Source organism: Oryx dammah, unplaced genomic scaffold (genome assembly GCF_014754425.2).
Source record: "Oryx dammah isolate SB20612 unplaced genomic scaffold, SCBI_Odam_1.1 HiC_scaffold_6, whole genome shotgun sequence".
NCBI lineage: Eukaryota > Metazoa > Chordata > Mammalia > Artiodactyla > Bovidae > Oryx > Oryx dammah.
Genome location: NW_024070190.1, coordinates 41,322,287 through 41,344,443, shown reverse-complemented (window position 1 = coordinate 41,344,443; position 22,157 = coordinate 41,322,287). Strand labels below are relative to the sequence as shown.

At 36.8% G+C, this 22,157-nt stretch overlaps 1 protein-coding gene across 1 annotated transcript in view; it reads right to left on the bottom strand.

The window, feature by feature from the left end:
• RTKN2 (rhotekin 2) overlaps window positions 1–22,157 on the bottom strand; it is a 127,231-nt gene that overhangs the window by 21,942 nt on the left and 83,132 nt on the right. The window contains exons 8-9 of the mRNA XM_040242297.1: window positions 19,020–19,126; window positions 17,962–18,093 (exon numbers count right to left, since the gene is read on the bottom strand). Of these exons, the coding sequence (XP_040098231.1) occupies window positions 17,962–18,093; window positions 19,020–19,126 (239 nt within the window). The remainder of the gene's footprint in view (window positions 1–17,961; window positions 18,094–19,019; window positions 19,127–22,157) is intronic.

Below are 22,157 nucleotides of genomic sequence, written 5' to 3'. Positions count from 1 at the left end.
CTGCTGCTGCTAAGTTGCTTCAGTTGTGTCCGACCATGTGCGACCCCATAGACGTCAGCCCACCAGGCTCCCCTGTCCCTGGGATTCTCCAGGCAAGAACACTGGAGTGGTTTGCCATTTCCTTCTCCAATGCTTGAAAGTGAAAAGTGAAAGTGAAGTCGCTCAGTCGTGTCTGACTCTTAGCGACCCCATGGACGGCAGCCTACCAGGCTCCTCCATCCATGGGATTTTCCAGGCAAGAGTACTAGAGCCATAAGTACCACTAAATCTTTATAACACGAGAGGATCTTTAAAGGTACAAAGGAAACAGAAGATATCATCTGAATTAACTTCAATATGTTATCATCCAAAATAATTTAACTAATGAGAAACTTTTTTCAACCAATAAAATGTATATCAAAGAAAAAGTGATTAAAAAGTTTCTGATAATGTCAGAAAGTTCATGCAATCAGTTTTTCACTGTGGAAAAAGTATCAGTAATAGTGCTCAGGACGTCACTTCCCAACAAAGAATGAATTAGAAGATACATACATGGTGCATTTTAGGACTGTTATCACTATGGGCTCACACAATGTATACATGTGGTGAGTTTCTCCTCTCAGCAGGGTATGAAGGCAAGCAATGTGGGTATTGTTGCCCCCATTATTTACACCAACTAAAATATTGCCTGGTACCCACTAACTGATTGAAAAATATTTGATGAATAAATGCATAACAAAAGAATCACTCAGATAGCAATTAAAAGTTTGCTACTGAAAGACTCAGATCCTAGAGATAACCCATAGTCAGTTTTTATAGATGAGGAAGCATGTTCTGAGATAAGTGTTCTCTCCAAGGTCAATTTCTTGTTTTGCTTTTGCTAATTCCAAAACTTTTAGCTGATTTGAGAGGCTTTAGAATAATACAAATATAATCTGAGAAGTCAATTTTGTAACAAAATACAATTAAGTCAAAAAGTTTTTCATTATTTTGAGTTAAAACTGTACTTTAATTTCTCCATTTCTGTGGTAATGGAAAAATACCATATCAGAAATAGATTTATAACTTGTTAATCTTACTTTTGAATATGTGACTTTTAAAATGTCTACTATATACTCCGATTTTTATACTATATACTATGGTTTTTAAATATTCTTTTCTATTAAATGAAATCAGAATTCTTTAGAGAACTCTGGTTCATTTCCAGCCTGGCTCAAGAAATAGGATAAGCCTGGAACATCTTTCCTACCAGAAATCAAAGATTACTAAGGTTGTATCAAAAAGACTCAAGAGTAAACTTGAAGACGCTTCCAGAGCCAATTAGAGGGCAACTGAACATCAATAAGAATTACTACAGAAATGGTCTGATGCATGGAAAGTCTTTAAATCCACAAATTTATATGATATTTAAAAACTAACTCATTGATCACCTCTGAAGGATGCTGGGGAACCACCTCATAGGTTTGATAACTAGTGTATTAACTGTTGGAGAAGACTTTTAGAGCTTCTTGGACTGCAAGGAGATCAACCCAGTCAACCCTAAAGGAAATCAACCCTGAATATTCATTGGAAGGACTGATGCTGAAGCTCCAAACCTTTGGTCACCTGATACAGAGAGTTGACTGATTAGAAAAGACCCTGATGCTGAGAAAGATTGAAGGCAGGGGGAGAAGTGGACGATAGAGGATGAAATGGTTGGATGGCATCACAAAGTCAAAGGACATGAGTTTGAGCAAGCTCTGGGATATGGTGAAGGATAGGGAAGCCTGGTATCCTGCAGTCCATGGGTATGCTGCAGGGTCGGACACGACTGAGTGACTAAACAACAATGAAGTATACAAATGCAAAGATACAAGCATTTATCCCGCCTTTCCTTTAAGAATTGTCCTTCAACCTAATAGCTGATAAAGCTGAGATACGCCAGCAAATAAATGAAGAAAGAATGTTAAAAATAGCACCAGTTTGGAATCCCTGATGAAATAAAGAATTTATAATGTTCATCAACAGACATTAACATGACTGGAAGACTCAGACAGTATTATACGTCTCTTGATAAAAACAGTCACATATATTCTTACCAACCAACCTACTGTTGTTATTGCTTAGTCACCAAGTCATATCCGATTCTTTGTGACCCCATGGACTGCAGCACAGTGGGCTTCATTTGTCCTTCATTATCTCCCAGAGTTTGCTCAAACTCATATTCATTGAGTTGGTGACGTCATCCAACCAACTCCTCCTCTGTCGCCCCCTTCTCCTTTTGCCTTCAATCTTTCCCAGCATCGGGGTCTTTTCCAATGAGTCTGCTCTTTGCATCAGGAGACCAAAGTATTGCAGCTTCAGCATCAGTCCTTCCAATGAATATTTAGGGTTAATTTCCTTTAGGATTGACTGGTTTGATCTCCTTGCTGTCCAAGGGACTCTCAAGAGTCTTCTCCAACACCACAGTTCAAAAGCCTCAATTCTTCAGTGCTCAGCTTTCTTTATAGTCCAACTCCCACATCTGTACATGACTACTGGAAAAACCATCGCTTTAACTACAAGGACCTTTGCTGTCAAAGTGATGTCTCTGTGTTTTAATAAGCTGTCTAGGTTTGTCATAGCTTTTTTCCTAAGGAGCAAGCATCTTTTAATTTCATGATTGCAATCACTGTCCACAGTGATCTGAAGCCCAAGACAATAAAATCTGTCACTTTCCACTTTTTCCCCATCTATTTGCCATGAAATGATGGGACTGGATGCCATGATTTCAGTTTTATGAATGCTGAGGTTCAAGCCAGCTTTTTCACTCTCCTCTTTCACTCACCCTCATCAAGAGACTTTTTAAGTCCTCTTCTCTTTCTGCCATTAGGGAGGTATCATCTGCATATTTGAGGTTGCTGATATTTCTCCTGGCAATCTTGATTCCAGCTTGTGATTCATCCAGCCTGACATTTCACATGATGTACTCTGCACAGAAGTTAAATAAGCAGAGTAATGATATACAGCCTTGATGTATTCCTTTCCAAATTTAACCAGTCTGTTGTTCCATGTTCAGTTCTACCTGTTGCTTTTTGACCTGCATAAAGGTTTCTCAGGAGGCAGGTAAGATGGTCTGGTATTCGCATCTCTTGAAAAATTTTAGACAGTTTATTGTGAATCACACAAAGGCTTTAGTGTAGTCAATGAAGCAGAAGTAGATGTTTTTCTGGAACTCTCTTGCTTTTTCCATGATCCAGTGGATGTTGGCAATTTGATCTCTGGTTCCTCTGCCTTTTCTAAATCCAGTTGTATGTCTGGAAGTTCTTGGTTCACATACTGTTGAAGTCTAGGCTGAAGGACTTTGAGCATTACCTTGCTAGCATGTGAAATGAGCACCACTGCACAGTAGTTTGAACATTCTTTGGCACTGTCTTTCTTTGGGATTGGAATGAAAACTAACCAATGAACAAACCTAAACCTGCTTCAGAAACAGAAAGAAAAAAGACAACTTGAAGATGCAATCAGCAAACTCTGGACTATGAAAACTGTGTAAGATAAATGACCAAACTTCTTCAACAAACAAATTGTAATTTTGTGTGTGTATATGTAAGAGAGAAAGCAGGGTGATGGTGGAATGAATGCCAACTGATTAAGAAATTTAGGAGACCTAATCAGTCAACTGCAGTATATGGGCCTTATTTGGATCCTGATTTAAACAGCTGTTAAAAAAATCACAAGATAGAAATTTGAACACTGTCTGGATTTTTGATAACATATTATCTTTATATATAACTATAGATTTTCTTAAGTATGGCAATAGTAATATATACAAGTAAAATGATATGATTGCTAGAATTTGCTTCAAAATAATCCTATGGTGGAGGTAATATTCTTTCTACAGATTGTCTTGAAATTTTTTTCCCAAAAAAAAAAAAAACCCATAAAATACAACTACAAAAATGAACTGCCTGCTTTCTTATAATACGGAGATAAGATTCCACTCACATCTTCCTCAGAAACATGTTGTAAAGATAAGTGAGTTCTTTGAAAGATGTCTGGGCTAGACTCTTATTAATCAGGTATGAAGACAAAATTGTTGATGGCTAAAAACAAGCTTTAGGACTTATACATACTCTAATGACAAAGAAAGTATACCTTCTACAAACATATGGCACGGAATGTTTGAAATAAAGCATAAGCATAAGTTAAAATAAGTACTGGGTGTAATTAGTATTAGTGTGATGTAATTATTTTCAATTTATGTCAATGAAATCAAATGCAAACTCCGAAGAAAAAGGTTGCTTAAAAAATTATTTTTGCTGTATTTATTAAAGGACAATCTAAATAGTTGATAGGGTTCATACATTAAAAGGACTAACATAATCAGAAGAAAATCCCATGTGCTTCATGATAATTTTACTTGCTAGGGTCCATGATAAATATAATGATTAAAAGTCATTTCAAGACAATTTAACAAAGGATTATCACACCAACTAGTGTTATTGACTTGTTTAGTACAGATTTTATTATTCATTAAAATGAAGTCATGCATAGTATTTAAATCAAGAAAAGACTATTGATCTCAAAGACTCACACTTCTTTTCCATTCCCCTCCCCACCCCACTGGCAATGGATAAAACTTTGGCTAATAAAATGCTTTCAACAATGTATAGGAGATTCAGTGGCTCCAGTTAAGTACCCTTTATTGAGGATGTCTAGCTCAACAACATTCATAGGGAAGTTTTTTGAAGTTAAACAATCACTTTGAAGTAAATCATCCTTTCAAATTTGGATTGAAAAGAAAAGGGGAATAGCTTTTAGGCTTTTCTTTTCTTAATGTGACTATTTCCACAGATGGCTCCCTCCGAAAATTAATGAACTGACTTAGCCTTACAGGAAATGCCATTTAGAAGGACAAGAATTATAGTCATAGAAAAGACCCTATGATCAAAATAGCAGAGCTATTATTTATATACCTTAGCAACTGTAAAATTTATGCTTTCACATAATTTTTAAAGTAGCATTAAGCAAAATTACTATTTTCTAAATCATGAGAAAAGACAATCAAAGAAAGGAATTTTACTTTGTATTTGATATTTAACATTATTAACCATAAAAAGAAAGATCTTAGAGACCCAGTATTGGAAATACACTAACAAGTGAAACAAAAACACTATTCTTAAAAGTTTTACGTGGTGCTTATCTGCTCTACTGCTGCTGCTGCTGCTAAGTCGCTTCAGTCGTGTCCGACTCTGTGCGACCCCACAGACAGCAGCCCACCAGGCTCCGCCGTCCCTGGGATTCTCCAGGCAAGAACACTGGAGTGGGTTGCCATTTCCTACCTATGAGAAAATACCAACTTGGCATTTATCAATGATCCTATTTAAGAACACATTAATAGCACATCTTCCCTTAGAAACTTACAAAGTAAGCAAAATAACTAAAACATCTACGTTATACTTCCCTCACGGCTCAGACAGTAAAGAGTCTGCCTACAATGTGGGAGACGAGGGTTCAATCCCTGGGTCAGGAAGATCCCCTGGAGAAGAAAATGGCACCCCATTCCAGTATTCTTGCCCAGAAAAATCCCATGGATGGAGGAGCCTGGTGGGCTACAGCCCATAGTGTCACAAAGAGTCAGACACGACTGAGCGACTTCACTTACTTACTTACCTTATATTTAAAAACCAAGTAATTTAAAACACTGAGTAGACTGCATGGATTGAAATTTATGAGTTTATCATAATATTGGAGGTGGGACAGGACAATAGAAATGACACTCTTATGCTACATCTGGGGGAGGTAATTCTACTCTAATACATGTTGCCAATGTCAATATAATGTCAACATGTAAGACCAACTCCTTATTCTGAAAATCAGTCATTAACATTAAACATGCGTCTAGCCTTTTCAGGAGTGACATAATTCATTCTTCTTTACAAAAGAGCCTCAGCTAACACATATAGAGGAAGCACAGTAGGGAGAAAAATATATGCAATCTCCAAAGTAATAACTGATCTAGATAAGGGAAATCAGTTCATTAAAACCATGTGAAAGATTGTTGGACAACAAACATATTTACACTCTGGCTAAATCATCAGAATGACTACTTGCTAACTATAAAGACAAAAGTTAACCTTTATTTTGAAGAGAGCTAGTAGTCATCACCTTAATCAAGTCATTAAACTTGTCATTGCCAATATTGAGACAACCTGACATCATGTGACTCTGAACATAATGTTCTATAAAGAATCTGACATCCCTGAAATATTTTAATAAAAATGTATAAAATGAATTTAATCAAGTCTCTAGACCTAATTTACAGTTTAGAAGAAGTTAGGATGCATAATTGTTGAATTGGCCTAGATTGAAAGCGAAAACTAAAAAGATATTTTAGCAACAATGGGGGAACATGATTATGGACTGGATATTAGATGATATATAGGAAACCCTCCTAATTTGCCCAGCTGGGATGATATAATTATATATACACACGTAATTCTATACATATAAATATATATAATTTGAGAGGCTCCTGTTGAAATATTCAGGGATGAATTATCAATACTGGAGACTTATGTTCAAACGTCTCCACAAAAAAAATAGATAAAAGACTTCATAAAACTTTCAGGTAAATTAGGTCCAATAATCTAATGTAAATCATGGTGACTATAGTTGATAACAGTACTGTATAAGTGAAACTTTCTAAGAGAATTGACTTAATGTTCTCATAAAAAAGATCTAAACAAACAATAATCCAATAATGATTGTAATAATGATTACATAAGTGTATCTTATTTGTCAAAATTATCAAACTATACCCTTAAAGACTTCCCTGGTGACTCAGAGGGTAAGGAGTCTGCCTGCAATGCCGGAGACTTGGGTTTGATCCCTGGGTTGGGAAGATCCCCCTGGAGAAGGAAATGGCAACCCACTCTAGTATTCTTGCCCAGAAAATCCGATGGACAGAGGAGCCTGGCAGGCTACAGTCCATGGGGTCGCAAAGAGTCAGACAAAACTGAGCGACTTCACTGCTATACCCTTAAAATTGGTGAATTTTATTTTATATAAACTTTACAACCATAAAGCTGATTAAAAACTAAATACTACATAAAGTGTTTAACCCACTCCCCAAAAAAGAAAAATAAAGAGATAAAGCAAATACTAAATGTTAATGGGTGACTCTAGATGATACACAAGCATTCACTGAGGTTTTTTTTTTTTTTACAACTTTTCTATAAATATGAATAATCTTATAAATTGAAAAATAATTAAAAATTGCTTTAATAAAAAATGTATCTACCTCTATTTAATTTTGCATATATATTCTTTCTTTCCTTTCCTTTCAACATATTTGTTGGTTTTGTTTGCATTGCTTTATTCCCCACTTGGCACCTTGCTTTAGTTTTATTTTCCAGTTTGTGCTTTAGTTAGTTTTGTCTAACTGGTAGATGTAATTTTTTATTTCCTTTGTTTGCCAGAACAATCTACTGTACTTTATTTTTGCTGGACTGTTTTGATTTTGATTATGGGTCTATGTGTGTGTGTGTGTGTGTATATATATATGTGCTGCTGCTGCTAAGTCGCTTCAGTCGTGTCCGACTCTGGGAGACCGAATCGACGGCAGCCCACCAGGCTCCCCCATCCCTGGGATTCTCCAGGCAAGAACACTGGAGTGGGTTGCCATTTCCTTCTCCAATGCATGAAAGCGAAAAGTGAAAGTGAAGTCGCTCAGTCTTGTCCGACTCTTAGTGACCCCACAGACCGCAGCCTTCCAGGCTCCTCTGTCCGTGGGATTTTCCAGTCAAGAGTACTGGAGTGGGGTGCCATTGCCTTCTCATATATATATATGTATGTATGTATATTCCATTATTTTAATTATTATTCGACTGATTTTGTAACTGCCATTTGTATGGGATTCAGCTTTTCTCGTATTGGGGTATGTGTTTTAATCTCACTTAATGCCATAACAAACCACTTCTGAAATCTTCATTCCTGACCAGAGATCAAGCCCTGAGCCTTTGGAGTGGGAGCACTGACTACAAAATCCTAGACTACCAGAGAACTAACCCTCAGGAGTATCAAATAGTGAGAACTCACACAAAGGAAACCCCTTGAATATAAGACCTGGCATCACCCAACCACCAGAAGCACCCTGTACATGACACCTCATCTAAACAACAAATGAAACAAAAATACAAACCCAATCATCAGCAGACAGGATCACCACCTCACTCAGCCTTGTCCATCAGAGGAAAATCAAAACAAACAACAACAACAAAATCTTATGCTATATGAAGCTCACACAAACCAATGGACCAAACTTAGGAGGGCAGAAACCAAAAGGAAGAAAGAATTCAACCTTGAAGCCTGGGGAAAAGAGACCTCAAATACAGTAAGTTAAAAAAAATTATAATGTAAAGACAGAGAAATACTACACAAATGAAGGAACAAGCTAGAAACACAGAAGTCCAAATAAATGAAAATAGGCAAACTACCTAAAAAAGAATTCAGAAAATGATAGTAAAGATGATGAAAAACCTTGAAAACAGAATGGAGAAAATGCAAGAATCAATTAACAAAGACCTAGAAGAATTAAAGAATAAACATAGAGAGACAAACAACACAATTACTGAAATTAAAAATACTCCAGAAGGAATCAATAGAAGAATATCTGAAGCAGAAGAACAAATCAGTGAGCTGGAAGATAAAATGGTGGAAATAATTTCTGAAGAGCACAGTAAAGTAAAAAAGAATGAAAAAAACTGAGGATAGTCTCAAAGACCTCTGGTATAATATCAAGGACACCAACATTCAAATTATAGGGGTCCCAGAGGAAGAAGAGAAAAAGAAAGGGTATGAGAAAATTTTTGAAGAGATTATAGTTGAAACTTTCCCCAACATGGAGAAGGAAATAGTCCATCAAGTCAAGGAGCTACAGTAATCAAAGCAGTACGGTACTGGCATAAAAACAGAAATACAGACCAATGGACCGGATAGCAAGTCAGAGATAAACCCACACATGTCTGGTCGATCTAATCTATTACAAAGGAGACGAGACTATACAATGGAGAAAAGAAAGTGGCTTCAATAAGTGGTGCTGGAAAAACTGGACAGCTACATGTAAAAGAATGAAATTACAATACTCCCTCACACTATACAAAAAAATAAACTCAAAATAGATTAAAGACCTAAATGTAAGGTCGAATACTGTAAGACTCTTAGAGGAATACACAGGCAAAACACTCTCTGACGTAAATCAAAGCAATATTTTTGAACAACATCCTAGAAGTAATGAAAATAGAAACAAAAATAAACAAATGAGACCTAATTAAACTTAAAAGCTTTTGTATAGCAAAGGAAACCATAAACAGAACTAAAAGAATACCCACAGAATGGGAGAAAATATTTGCAAACAATGAGACTGACAAATAGACAAAAAACACATGCAGTTCAATTAAAAAAAAAAAACACACAACAAAAAAACCCAATTAAAAAATGGACAGAAGCTCTAGATAGACATTTCTCCAAAGAAAACAAACAGATCACCAAAAAAGCATGTGAAAATATGCCCAACATAACTAATTATTAGAGAAATGCAAATCAAAACTACAATGAGCTATCACCTCACACTGGTCAGAATCAAAGTGAAAGTGTTGATCACTCAGTCACGTTAGCCTCTTTGCGACTCCATGGACTATAGCCCATCGAGCGGGCTCCTCTATCCATGGAATTCTCCAGGCAAGAATACTGGAGTAGTTAGCCATTCCCTTCTCCAGGATATCTCCCCGACCAGGGATCAAATCCCAGGTCTCCTGGATTGCAGGCATATTCTTTACCATCTGAGCCACCAAGGAAGCCTCCCCTGGTCAGAATGGTCGCCATCAAAAAATCTACAAACAATAAACTTGAGAGGGAGTGGAGAAAAGGAAACTCTCCTGTCCTGTGTGGGAATATACGTTGGTAGAACCACTGTGAAGAACAGTATGGAGGTTTCTTAAAAAACTGAAAATAAAGATATCACACGATCGAGCAATTCCGCTCCTGGGCATATACCCAGTTCAATTCAGTCACTCGGTCATGTCCAACTCTTTGTAACCCCATGGAATGCAACACGCCAGGCCTCCCTGTCCATCACCAATTCCGGGAGTTTACCCAAACTCATGTCCATTGACTCGGTGATGCCATCCAACCATCTCATCCTCTGTCATGCCCTTCTCTTCCTGCCCTCAATCTTTCCCAGCATCAGGGTCTTTTCAAATGAGTCAGGTGGCCATGTATTGAAGTTTCATTTTCAACAACAGTTCTTCCAATGAACACCCAGGACTGGTCTCCTTTAGGATGGACTGGTTGGATCTCCTTGCAGTCCAAGGGACTCGCAGGAGTCTTCTCCAACACCACAGTTCAAAAGCATCAATTCTTCCACACTCAGCTTTCTTCACAGGTCTAACTCTCACATCCATACATGACCATTGGAAAAACCATAGCCTTGACTAGACGGACCTTTGTTGGCAAAGTAATATCTCTGCTTTTGAATATGCTATCTAGGTTGGTCATGACTTTCCTTCTAAGCAGTAAGCGTCTTTCAATTTCATGGCTGCAACCACCATCTGCAGTGATTTTGCAGCCCAGAAAAATAAAGTCTGACACTGTTTCCACTGTTCCTCCATCCATTTGCCATGAAGTGATGGGACCAGCTGCCATGATCGTCATTTTCTGAATGATGAGCTTTAGGCCAACTTTTTCACTCTCCTCTTTCCCTTTCAGCAAGAGGCTTTTTAGTTGCTCTTCACTTTCTGCCATAAGGGTGGTGTCATCTGCATATCTGAGGTTATTGATATTTCTCCCAGCAATCTTGATTCCAGCTTGTGCTTCTTCCAGCCCAGCATTTCTCATGATGTACTCTGCATAGAAGTTAAATAAGCAGGATGACAATATTACAGCCTTGACGTACTCCTTTTCCTATTTGGAATCAATCTGTTATTCCATGTCCAGTTCTAACTGTTGCTTCCTGACCTGCATAAAGGTTTCTCAAGAGGCGGTCTGGTGGTCTGGTATTCCCATCTCTTTCAGAATTTTCCATAGTTTATAGTGTTCCACACAGTCAAAGGCTTTGGCATAGTCAATAAAGCAGAAATACATGTTTTTCTGGAACTCTCTTGCTTTTTCCATGATCCAGCGGATGTTGGCAATTTGATCTCTGGTTCCTCTGCCTTTCCTAAAACCAGTTAGAACATCTGGAAGTTCACGTATTGCTGAAGTCTGGCTTGGAGAATTTTGAGCATCACTTTACTAGCATGTGAGATGAATGGAATTGTGTGGTAGTTTGACCATTCTTTGACATTGCCTTTCTTAGGGATTAGAATGAACACTGACATTTTCTAGTCCTATGGCCACTGCTGAACTTTCCAAATTTGCTGGCATATTCAGTGCAGCACTTTCACAGCATTATCTTTCAGGATTTGAAACAGCTCAACTGGAATTTCATCACCTCCACTAGCTCTGTTCTTACTGATGCTGTCTAAGGCCCACTTGACTTCACATTCCAGGATGTCTGGCTTTAGGTGAGTGATCACACCATCGTGATTATCTTGGTCATGAGGATATTTTTTTTTTGTACAGTTCTTCTGTGTATTCTTGCCACCTCTTCTTTTTTATTATTATTTATTTATTTTTAAAATTTATTTATTCTTTTTACTTTACAGTATTGTATTGGTTTTGCCATACTTCAACATGAATCTGCCACGGGTGTACATATGTTCCCAATCCTGAACCCCCCTCCCACCTCCCTCCCTATACCATCCCTCTGGGTCATCCCATTGCACCAGCCCCAAGCATCCTGTATCCTGCATCGAACCTAGACTGGCGGTTCGGTGTTTTTTTTTTTTTTGCCATCCATTCACTTAAAAGTGTGTATCCTTCATGTGTATCCTTAAAACTAAAATGAGACTCTCATAGGAAGCATGATTGGGTCTTGTTTTTTATCCATTTAGCCACTCTCTGTCTTTAGAGAGATTTGTTTCTTATATGATATTATACATGTTTCAATGCCATTCTCCCAAATCATCCCACCCTCTCCCTCTCCCAGAGTCCAAAAGACTGTTCTATACATCTGTGTCTCTTTTGCTGTCTTGCATACAGGGTTATTCTTACCATCTTTCTAAATTCCATATATATGTGTTAGTATACTATATTGGTGTTTTTCTTTCTGGCTTACTTCACTCTGTATAATCGGCTCCAGTTTCAACCACCTCATTAGAACTGATTCAAATGGATTCAACATAAATCACAGCAGGATCCTCTATGACCCACCTCCCAGAATACTGGAAATAAAAGCAAAAATAAACAAATGGGACCTAATTAAAATTAAAAGCTTCTGCACAACAAAGGAAACTATACACAAGGTGAAAAGACGGCCTTCGGAATGGGAGAAAATAATATCAAATGAAGCAACTGACAAACAGCTAATCTCAAAAATATGCAAGCAACTCCTGCAGCTCAATTTCAGAAAAATAAACGACCCAATCAAAAAATGGGCCAAAGAACTAAATAGACATTTCTCCAAAGAAGACATACAGATGGCTAACAAACACATGAAAAGATGTTCAACATCACTCATTATCAGAGAAGTGCAAATCAAAACCACAATGAGATACCATTTCAAGCCAGTCAGAATGGCTGCAATCCAAAAGTCTACAAGCAATAAATGCTGGAGAGGGTGTGGAGAAAAGGGAACCCTCGTACACTGTTGGTGGGAATGCAAACTAGTACAGCCACTATGGAGAACAGTGTGGAGATTCCTTAAAAAACTGCAAATAGAACTGCCTTATGACCCAGCAATCCCACTGCTGGGCATACACACCAAGTAAACCAGAACTGAAAGAAATACATGTACCCCAATGTTCATCGCAGCACTGTTTATAATAGCCAGGACATGGAAGCAACCTAGATGTCCATCCGCAGATGAATGGATAAGAAAGCGGTTTACCCAGCCATTAAAAAGAATTGCCACCTCTTCTTAATACCTTCTGCTTCTGTTAGGTCCATACCATTTCTGTCCTTTATTGAGCCCATCTTTGCATGAAATGTTCCCTTGGGATCTCTAATTTTCTTGAAGAGGTCTCTAGTCTTTCCCATTCTGTTCTTTTCCTCTATTTCTTTGCATCGATCACTGAGAAAGGCTTTCTTATCTCTTCTTGCTATTCTTTGGAACTCTGCATTCAGATGCTTATATCTTTCCTTTTCTCCTTTGCTTTTTGCTTCTCCTCTTTTCACAGCTATTTGTAAGGCCTCCCCAGACAGCCATTTTGCTTTTTTGCATTTCTTTTCCCTGGGGATGGTCTTGATCCCTGTCTCCTGTACAATGTCACAAACCTCATTCCATAGTTCATCAGGTACTCTATCAGATCTAGTCCCTTAAATCTATTTCTCACTTCCACTATAAAATCATAAGGGATTTGATTTAGGTCATACCTGAATGGTCTAGTGGTTTTCCCTGCTTTCTTCAATTTAAGTTGGAATTTGGTAATAAGGAGTTCATGATCTGAGCCACAGTCAGCTCCCGGTCTTGTTTTTGTTGACTGTATAGAGCTTCTCCATCTTTGGCTGCAAAGAACATAATCAGTCTGATTTCGGTGTTGCCCATCTGGTGATGTCCATGTGTAGAGTCTTCTCTTGTGTTGTTGGAAGAGGGTGTTTGCTATGACCAGTACGTTCTCTTGGCAAAACTCTATTAGCCTTTGCCCTGCTTCATTCCATATTCCAAGGCCAAACTTTCCTGTTACTCCAGGTGTTTCTTGATTTCCTACTTTTACATTCCAGTCCCCTATAATGAAAAGGACATCTTTTTTGGGCGTTAGTTTTAAAAGGTTTTGTAGGTCTTCATAGAACCATTCAACTTCAGCTTCTTCAGTGTTACTGTTTTGGAGCACAGCCTTGGGATTACTGTGATATCAAATGGTTTGCCTTAGAAACGAACAGAGATCATTCTATCGTTTTTGAGATTGCATCCAAGTACTGCATTTCCAACTGTTTTGTTAACTGTGATGGCTACTCCATTGCTTCTAAGGGATTCCTGCCCACAGTAGTAGATATAATGGCCATCTGAGTTAAATTCGGAGAAGGCAATGGCACCCTACTCCAGTGTTCTTGCCTGGAGAATCCCAGGGACGGCAAGCCTGGTAGGCTGCCGTTTATGGGGTCGCACAGAGTCGGACACGACTGAATCAACTTAGCAGCAGCAGCAGAGTTAAATTCATACATTCCAGTCCATTTTAGTTCACTGATTCCTAGAATGTCGATGTTCACTCTTGCCATCTCCTGTTTGACCACTCTCAATTTGCCTTGATTCATGGACCTAACATTCCAGGTTCTTATGCAATATTGCTCTTTATAGCATTGGACCTTGCTTCTATCACCAGTCACATCCACAACTGGGTATTGTTTTAGCTTTGCCTCCTTCCCTTCATTCTTTCTGGAGTTATTTCTCCACTGATCTCCTGTAGCATACTGGGCACCTACTGACCTAGGGAATTCCTCTTTCAGTATCCTATCATTTTGCCTTTTCATACTGTTTATGGGGTTCTCAAGGCAAGCATACTGGAGGTTTGCCATTCCCTTCTCCAGTGGACCACATTCTGTCACACTGAAACCATAATCACAGAAAATTAGCCAATCTGATCACACGGACCACAGCCTTGTCTAACTCAATGATACTAAGCCACGACAGACATTAAGTTAGATATTTAAAAATAAATATCATACAGTATTGCTCATTTCGGGAATCTGGAAAAGTGGTACAAATGAACTTATTTACAACACAGATAAAGAAGTAGAAAATAATCTTATGGTTGCCAGGGGAAAAGCAGGAGGAGGGATAAATTGAAATATTGGTATTGATGTCTACACACGTACATAGAAAACAGATAACTAACAAGGACCTACTATATAGCACAGGGGACTCTACTCAATACACTGTAAATGACCTATATGGGAAAAGAATCTAAAAAGAGTGGATATATGTATATGTATAAATGATTCACTTTGCTGTATACCTGAAACTAACACATGTGTAAATTGACTATACTTTCATACAAAAAATTTTTTTAAGTAAGAAATGCAAAGGAAAAATTTCTACTGAGAAAGGGCAGGAATCAGTGCTGGAATCAGCAGTGGAGAAAATTAAGATGGAAATATTGCAAAGTTAGGTAATTTAACAGTTTGTCATCAATTTAATTTTTGAAATAAGCAACTAAATTATATTAATCTTCCCAACCTTAACCTTATGATTTAATATTAAAATTCTTTTTGGTACTTTAGACAATAGGCATATTCACTGGAAGTGGTAATTGTGTCATCAGTCCTCAGGGTCAAATACAGCTCATGTTATACCAAGCCTAAGGCTGAGTCTATACAAATTATTAGTAAATAATCTTCCTGTGAATCTGCAATGCTTAATTGTGGAGCCACCACGGGATTTCTAAATATGCTGATTTCAGTGATCATAATAATAGAGCTGATTGACTACAGAATCCCATCAGTTGCCAGGTCATCAGCCTTTATTACCACAGGAAAAATGAGTCAATTGAAAAAGGTCAATTTAGTCAGGCCATGTAAATACTGTTAAACACTTTTTGGAAATTAGATTCTTATCATCAAACAAGAAAATACAGATGCACTGACTACAGTAACCAAAAAGTTCTATTATAATTGTCCTCTTAAACTTAAATGGTAAAGTTTCAATAGATTCATAAGTTACTGCCAACAGGTAACTTGGCTTTGGACTGAGAATCTTATTTCAAAGCTACTTTCTACTTTCAAAACTGATTCAAAGTGGATTGAGATAGGACAAAGTTTAATTTTGCTTCCCAAATCTAGACTAGCAGTATGCCTATAAAGAAAAAAAAATCCATGAGTTTTTAATCTATGTTTTTTACCCATTAGGAAAAAAGTGAGCCATATAATTTTATGTACTAGCTAGACAAGTTCTATCCGATCTCTGAGTATGGGTTTTCTCTTGTAAAACAGAAATAAGATACCTGTAAAACAGGGTTGACCTACCTGCTCTGCCTCCCTTAAAGGGCTGTGATCGTAAAAATGAATATCCTGAAGGCTGTTTTCAAATCTAACTTTTAAAATATCATTTGTTTGGATTACATTTTAATTTAGTTTATAGCTATCCATATTCCATTGTACAACATACAAGAAAAAAATTGGTAGGACTTCATTTTTATTACCTAACTACCTAGTGAAAATCAGGTAACACAAAATCATCTATGTATCAGAAGAGCTCTAGCCAAAAGTATTTAACATGAATAAAGCAAAACAATTAGTCAAAAACAAATTTGGGAACTTGCCTGGACTTTTCAAAAATGTCAAGTCATGATAAATTTTTTAAAAAATGGCAAGTGAAGGGTACAACTTAGATAAAAAGGAAACAAATGACATGGTGACCAGATGCAACCTGTGATCCTTGATGGAGTCTTGGATAAAACAAAAAATAAAAACTGGAACATTTTGGAGACAATTGAGGCAATTTGCTCGGTATATTAGATAGTATTATTTCATCAACATTAAATTTATTGACTATGATAATAATATTACAGTTATGAAGGAAATGTCCTTGTTTTCAGGAGAAACATGCTAATACATTTTAGAAAAGAAATTTCATGCTGCTTGCTGGTTACTTTCAAATGGTTCAGAAAAATAATATTTTTTAAGTATCTAGAGAGAAAGCAAATGCGGTAAAATGTTAAGAACAGATAAATAATCTAGGTGATGGGTATCAGGTTTTATTTTTCTATTCTTTCAACTTTTCTATACATCTGAAATTTACAAAAAAACTCTGGAGGGAAGTGAACACTGTTCAACAAAAAGTTGACAAACAAAGGAAAAATTACACCAATTTTCCAATAATAAAAAGATACTTGCTTTAACCTAATTTTTAAATGAAAATAAATTCAATGTTATAATATTTGAGGTGCATTATTTAAGAGCAACATTAATCTTTCTAATACAACAGATAATTAAGTGGACTTAATTATATAATAAAAGGTCTCACTATAGGATTTCCTTTAAGAAAAAGTGGCATCATCTCTAAAAGCAGGGCAGAAACAGATCAAATGTCATTACTGGAAGGATCATAGAAATTAACTAAATCTTTATACACTAGCAGACCAGTATCTACATGTTTTTTCAGGACATAGACATACACTAACATTTTTTCTCAAAAGATAACTTAAAGGCAAGTAGAACATGTATATTACAGTTAACAGATGTGATGGCTCATGTTTTACCACACACTGAAGGCAAGCAAAGTTAAACAACTAGAAACAATTGAAGTTCATAGGAAGAAAACATGATCTTCTAATCTAGAAACGCTAATTTAATTCTAGAGTTGGGATGCTATAAAGAAGGAAGAAAAACTCTCTAATAAACCCTAGACTTGGAGGATAGACAAACTTAAGATGGTGAGATAAAACAAGTCTGCCTTAGACTGAAAAATTTTCCTGCAGATTTCTGGGTGAAAAATTTTAAACTATAATGTTATAATCTCCTTTTTATCAAACCTGTATATTTATGTGTATGTGTATTCTTCTGGCAGAAGGCTGAACAACTGTCCATCAATCCCATAAGAAATCAGAAAGTATACTCAGGAATTTATTTTTATGGGTTCATTTAAGCATTAACTAGAAAGAGCATATTACTGTAACATGATGTTTATATGATCTCTTAATTTATACATTCATAAAAAATTTAAGCCACCTGTTAACGTCAGGTCACATTCTCTGCTTTAAGATCTATTTGCTGGTATAGATCTCCAATTATTACACTTAGAAAATATACAGTATTTCCTTTACCAGATAAGTTCCATAAATAGAAAAATAAGATTAAATTATCTTTATGAACTATTTTTAGCAGTTCTTCCCTTTTTTGTAAATAAGATGACAATAATGTGAACTGTAATAGACAATAATTCCATAAAATATTATATCTTTATCTTCAAAATAGCATTTTATTTACCTTGTTAATAGACACTATCAAAGCTGGTTCCACTTTAGCTTCAATTTCTTCTGGAGTGTAAAAACAATAGAGTTTACCCCCTCTTAAAACACAATACAACCTTCTCCAACGAATTAGACCTCCTACCATTTGCTGAAAAAGAAAAATCAAGAAATTCTCAAGTTTAAATCATTATTTATCATCTTAACTCTAAACTCAACAAAATACTTGAATTAACAGTTAGTTTTTAAAGATGTTAATATGTTAGCTACCCAATTAATTTACCATACAATAAGTTAGTAGCCTAAAGTCAAAAAGTTAGTATCAGAGAAGAAATGTTTCGAATTCTCAGAAGTATTATGCATAAGGGAAGTAATGATTATCACATAACTCATACACATAAAATCATAAATCAATGCAATTTAAGAGAAGCTAGCCTATTAAAAATTAGTGCTTGGAATTCCACAGCAATTCACTGAATGACTCAGGAAAATTATAAAAATAACTCAATATTCAAAATATAACTTTCCCTTTCTGTTCTCAGAACACGGACTTCCCTGTATAAATGCAAATTTTCTTTCCTCTTAATGGAATCTTTTTTTAAAAAGCTATTGATTCATTTAAGCCCATAATTAATTATTTACTGAATATAAATAACTACAGTGATAAATAAATAAGGAGTATGTTGCACAGAGGCAGCTTTGGAAGCCTAGAGGCCAAAACTGTGCTGAAAGCTGTCTGCCAGAAAGGTCTTTATGGGAAAGGTTTGAGAAGTCCTCATCAGTTTCCCCAAGTAGTCCTCTGTTAGCGATTATCCTGTTGCTGCTATTAATGAAGCAGAGGAACCTGGGGAGGCAGCTCCTTGGCCATCAAAATTGCATTAAGTCCCTTCCCCTTCCCACCTTATCACTCCCAGCCACAACTCCTATTCTATGTCTAACAATGAGGAAGCTGCCATTCAAGAGATGATTTTATATATATATATAAAAAAATACTTCTCAATATCAAAAGGCCAAACAATTGCCATTAAGATCTAAATTAGAGCTATAATTGTTGTAGGATATTTAAAGTCTTCTAACCTGCTCATTAAGAAATCCCGCAAATACATTCTCAGCCATACAGGTTGGTTGGGCAACTAGTCGGCAGCACATGTTACCATATAAGGGAAGCCAAAATGAAGATTCTTCTATTTTAAATAAGAAAAAAGTCAAAGTATAAATATGTGTTTATTTAAGGTCATTATACATTTTAATTATTTTTACAATTTTTTTTGCTTTATATAAGAACATATGTAAAGGTCCTTCCTACTCATATTACCATATTCAATGACAACATCAAATGAAAGAAACCAGTCAGGACAGGATAATATTAAACTAATAGTTTGTAGTAGTGGTCCCCAACATTTTTGGCACCAGGGACCAGTTTTGTGGAAGACAATTTTGCTACAGACTGGGAGGGTGGAATGGTTTCAGGATGATTCAAGCACATTACTTATATTGTGCATTTTACTTATTATTATTACATTAATTCCACCTCAGGTCATCAGGCATTAGATTCTGGAGGTTGGGGATCCCTGGTTTATAGCATGCTATCACCTGGAATAGACATGGAACTTTTAGTCTCTTGATCTCTGTCTTGATCTTAAAACAATTAATCAATGGAGGTAGTTCAGAGCATATAAGTAAACTCAAGTAATTTAAAAACCATCCTAATAAAATGATTTTTGTATGTCACATACTCTGGTTTTCATTATAGTAATCAGCAAACTGATCCTCTGAATAAAACACTTTGGAGCACAACTTAAATAATTTAATAATAAACCCTTGACCCTTCCCCTTCTCCCTTTCCTTACAGTTGTAAGCCATTATGTGAAGCCCACCAAGATGGGGTGCCAGGAGTTGGGGGGAGGGGAACAGTAGTGGGCAGAGCTAGGTGCTGGAGCCGGGCAGGATAAGAAGGGTGAGAAAGCTTCCTGGCATGAGGCTGCAGAGCCTGAATGGGCTGAGGACGATGGATCACACGGCGAACCTAGAACCCAAGGGGAATTTCTTCTCAGCGGTTGGCCTGGCATGGAGAGTTGGGGTCCAGGTAGAGCAAGGAGGGCATCTATGTGCAGTGGCTGCCCAAGTGAGGTGTCAGAATCGAAGGAGAGTAAGAGAAGCGTGCACATTTCAGGGGTGGTCCAGCCATGGGTGTCAGCTTGAGAGGAGTGAGGAAGCCATTCACACATCTGGTAAACCAGAGGAGTGCATCAGGGTCCAGGAAGAAGGAAATCCAAGCACAGGGGCAGCTGGGTATGGGGTGTCAGAGCACAGGTAGGCTGATGAGGGTGTCCACACGGGGTAATGAGGGCAGGCAGGCGTGTGCAGTTAAAACCTGAGTGGGGTGAGGAAAGCAATTATGTGCGGAAGATGGGAAAATGGTTGCTTTTAAGGAGACTAATCAAAGAATAAAAACAGTAGATAATATAAAGATAATAGAAGACAGGTTTCTCACTATCAGAGAAAGGAAATACAAATATGCAGAATGAACTCTAGTACTGGTTTAGAACTAGATGTACTGGTATGAACTTATGGTTTTCAACATATAGATATTAAGAAATCCATGACAAAAAATATATACATGTATGTCCACTAAGAGGGCCTAGGAAAAGTGACAACTAATGGTGATAGTTTAATAGCAATGAATTTACCTAAAGCTCCCATGTCTTCTAAATATTATTTCTATTAAAAAGAACCAGTCTTCTTTGGAGAAATGGCTGATTCCAGGACTGGGGCAGGTAAAGGACATGATGAGTCTGAAATATCTTTTCATGCCTGAAGCAAGGAAGTACTCAATGAATGAGGAGGACATGGAAAATGACAGAGACCCATCTTGAATGTAACCCCACTGGCCAAAACGGAGACAATTTTAATCTCAAAATAAACAAGATATTAACAGATTATAATGCACTGAGTAAAAGTATAAAACACGAATCCATGTTGTTATATAAATAAATCAATGAATAAGTTGAAAGTCTAATAAATATTATACTTAGTTTCAAAGTATCCCCATCCCACACAAAAATTATATATTAATTACAAGAGGGGGAAACAAAAGGAGTAACTATACAGTAGAGAAGCTTGACAGACACCCTAAAATCAAGCGATCGAAGTGAACATCATCAGTAATGGGATGACTCAAAATATGCCACCTGATAGAATGCAATGAGAACACAGCACTTCTGTGACATTTCTGCCAAAGATGCATATCCTGAGTCTTAGCACCAGAAAACATTTAACAAACCTAAACACAGAAAACTTCTACAAAATAACTATGGTATTTTAAAATGTCGTAGTTATGAAAGCCAAGGAAAGACTGGAGAACTGATCTAGATTGAAAGAAACTAAAGAAGCATGATGATTAAATGCAGTAAGCGCATCTACACTGGATCCTTTGGTCATAGGGACGTTACTGGAAAAATATTTGAATAGTGTCTGTTTAATAGGAATAACAGTAATACCATTAATATTCATTTCCTGACTTGGATAGCTGTAATGATGTAGCTGGACGTCTTTTAGCAGGAAATAGATACTAACATAGTTGAGAGTAATGAAGCATCAGATAAGCAACTTGCTCTTATATACTTCTTGAGGAAAACAAAAAGACATTGATATTCAACTTTTAACTTTTCTATAAGTTTGCAATTGCTTAATAAAGTTCTTTCAAAAAACATTAAGATATTCCTCTAATGTGCAAGTGGGTATACAGCCTTTATAACTGTATGGAAGGAAAGCACTGTATAATTTATTGTGTGTATCAGGGTATAAATAAAAATGCAACATATGTTCAGTCCTTTGTTCACACTGGACCACACAAAAAAAGATTTGTGACATTTTCACTGCACCCCTGTCGGTAAATGCCTATTAAATGACTAACCATTGGCTGTTACATTATTATTAACCAAAAAGTAAGTTCAGAAAATAAAATACTTTTGGTAAAAATACAATTATTTAAGATATATTTAATAGATGTAGCCAAGGTTTGGTACATCAGTTAAATGAGAAAGACCAGCCTAAATGAAGAGCATGTGAGTGGGTGCTAAGTTGTTTCAGTAGTGACTCATTTCTGTGCAACCCCATGGACTGTAGCCTGCCAGGCTCCTCTGTCCATGGGATTCTCCAGGCAAGAATACTGGAGTGGGTTGCCAGGGCCTCCTCCAGGGGGATCTTCCGGAC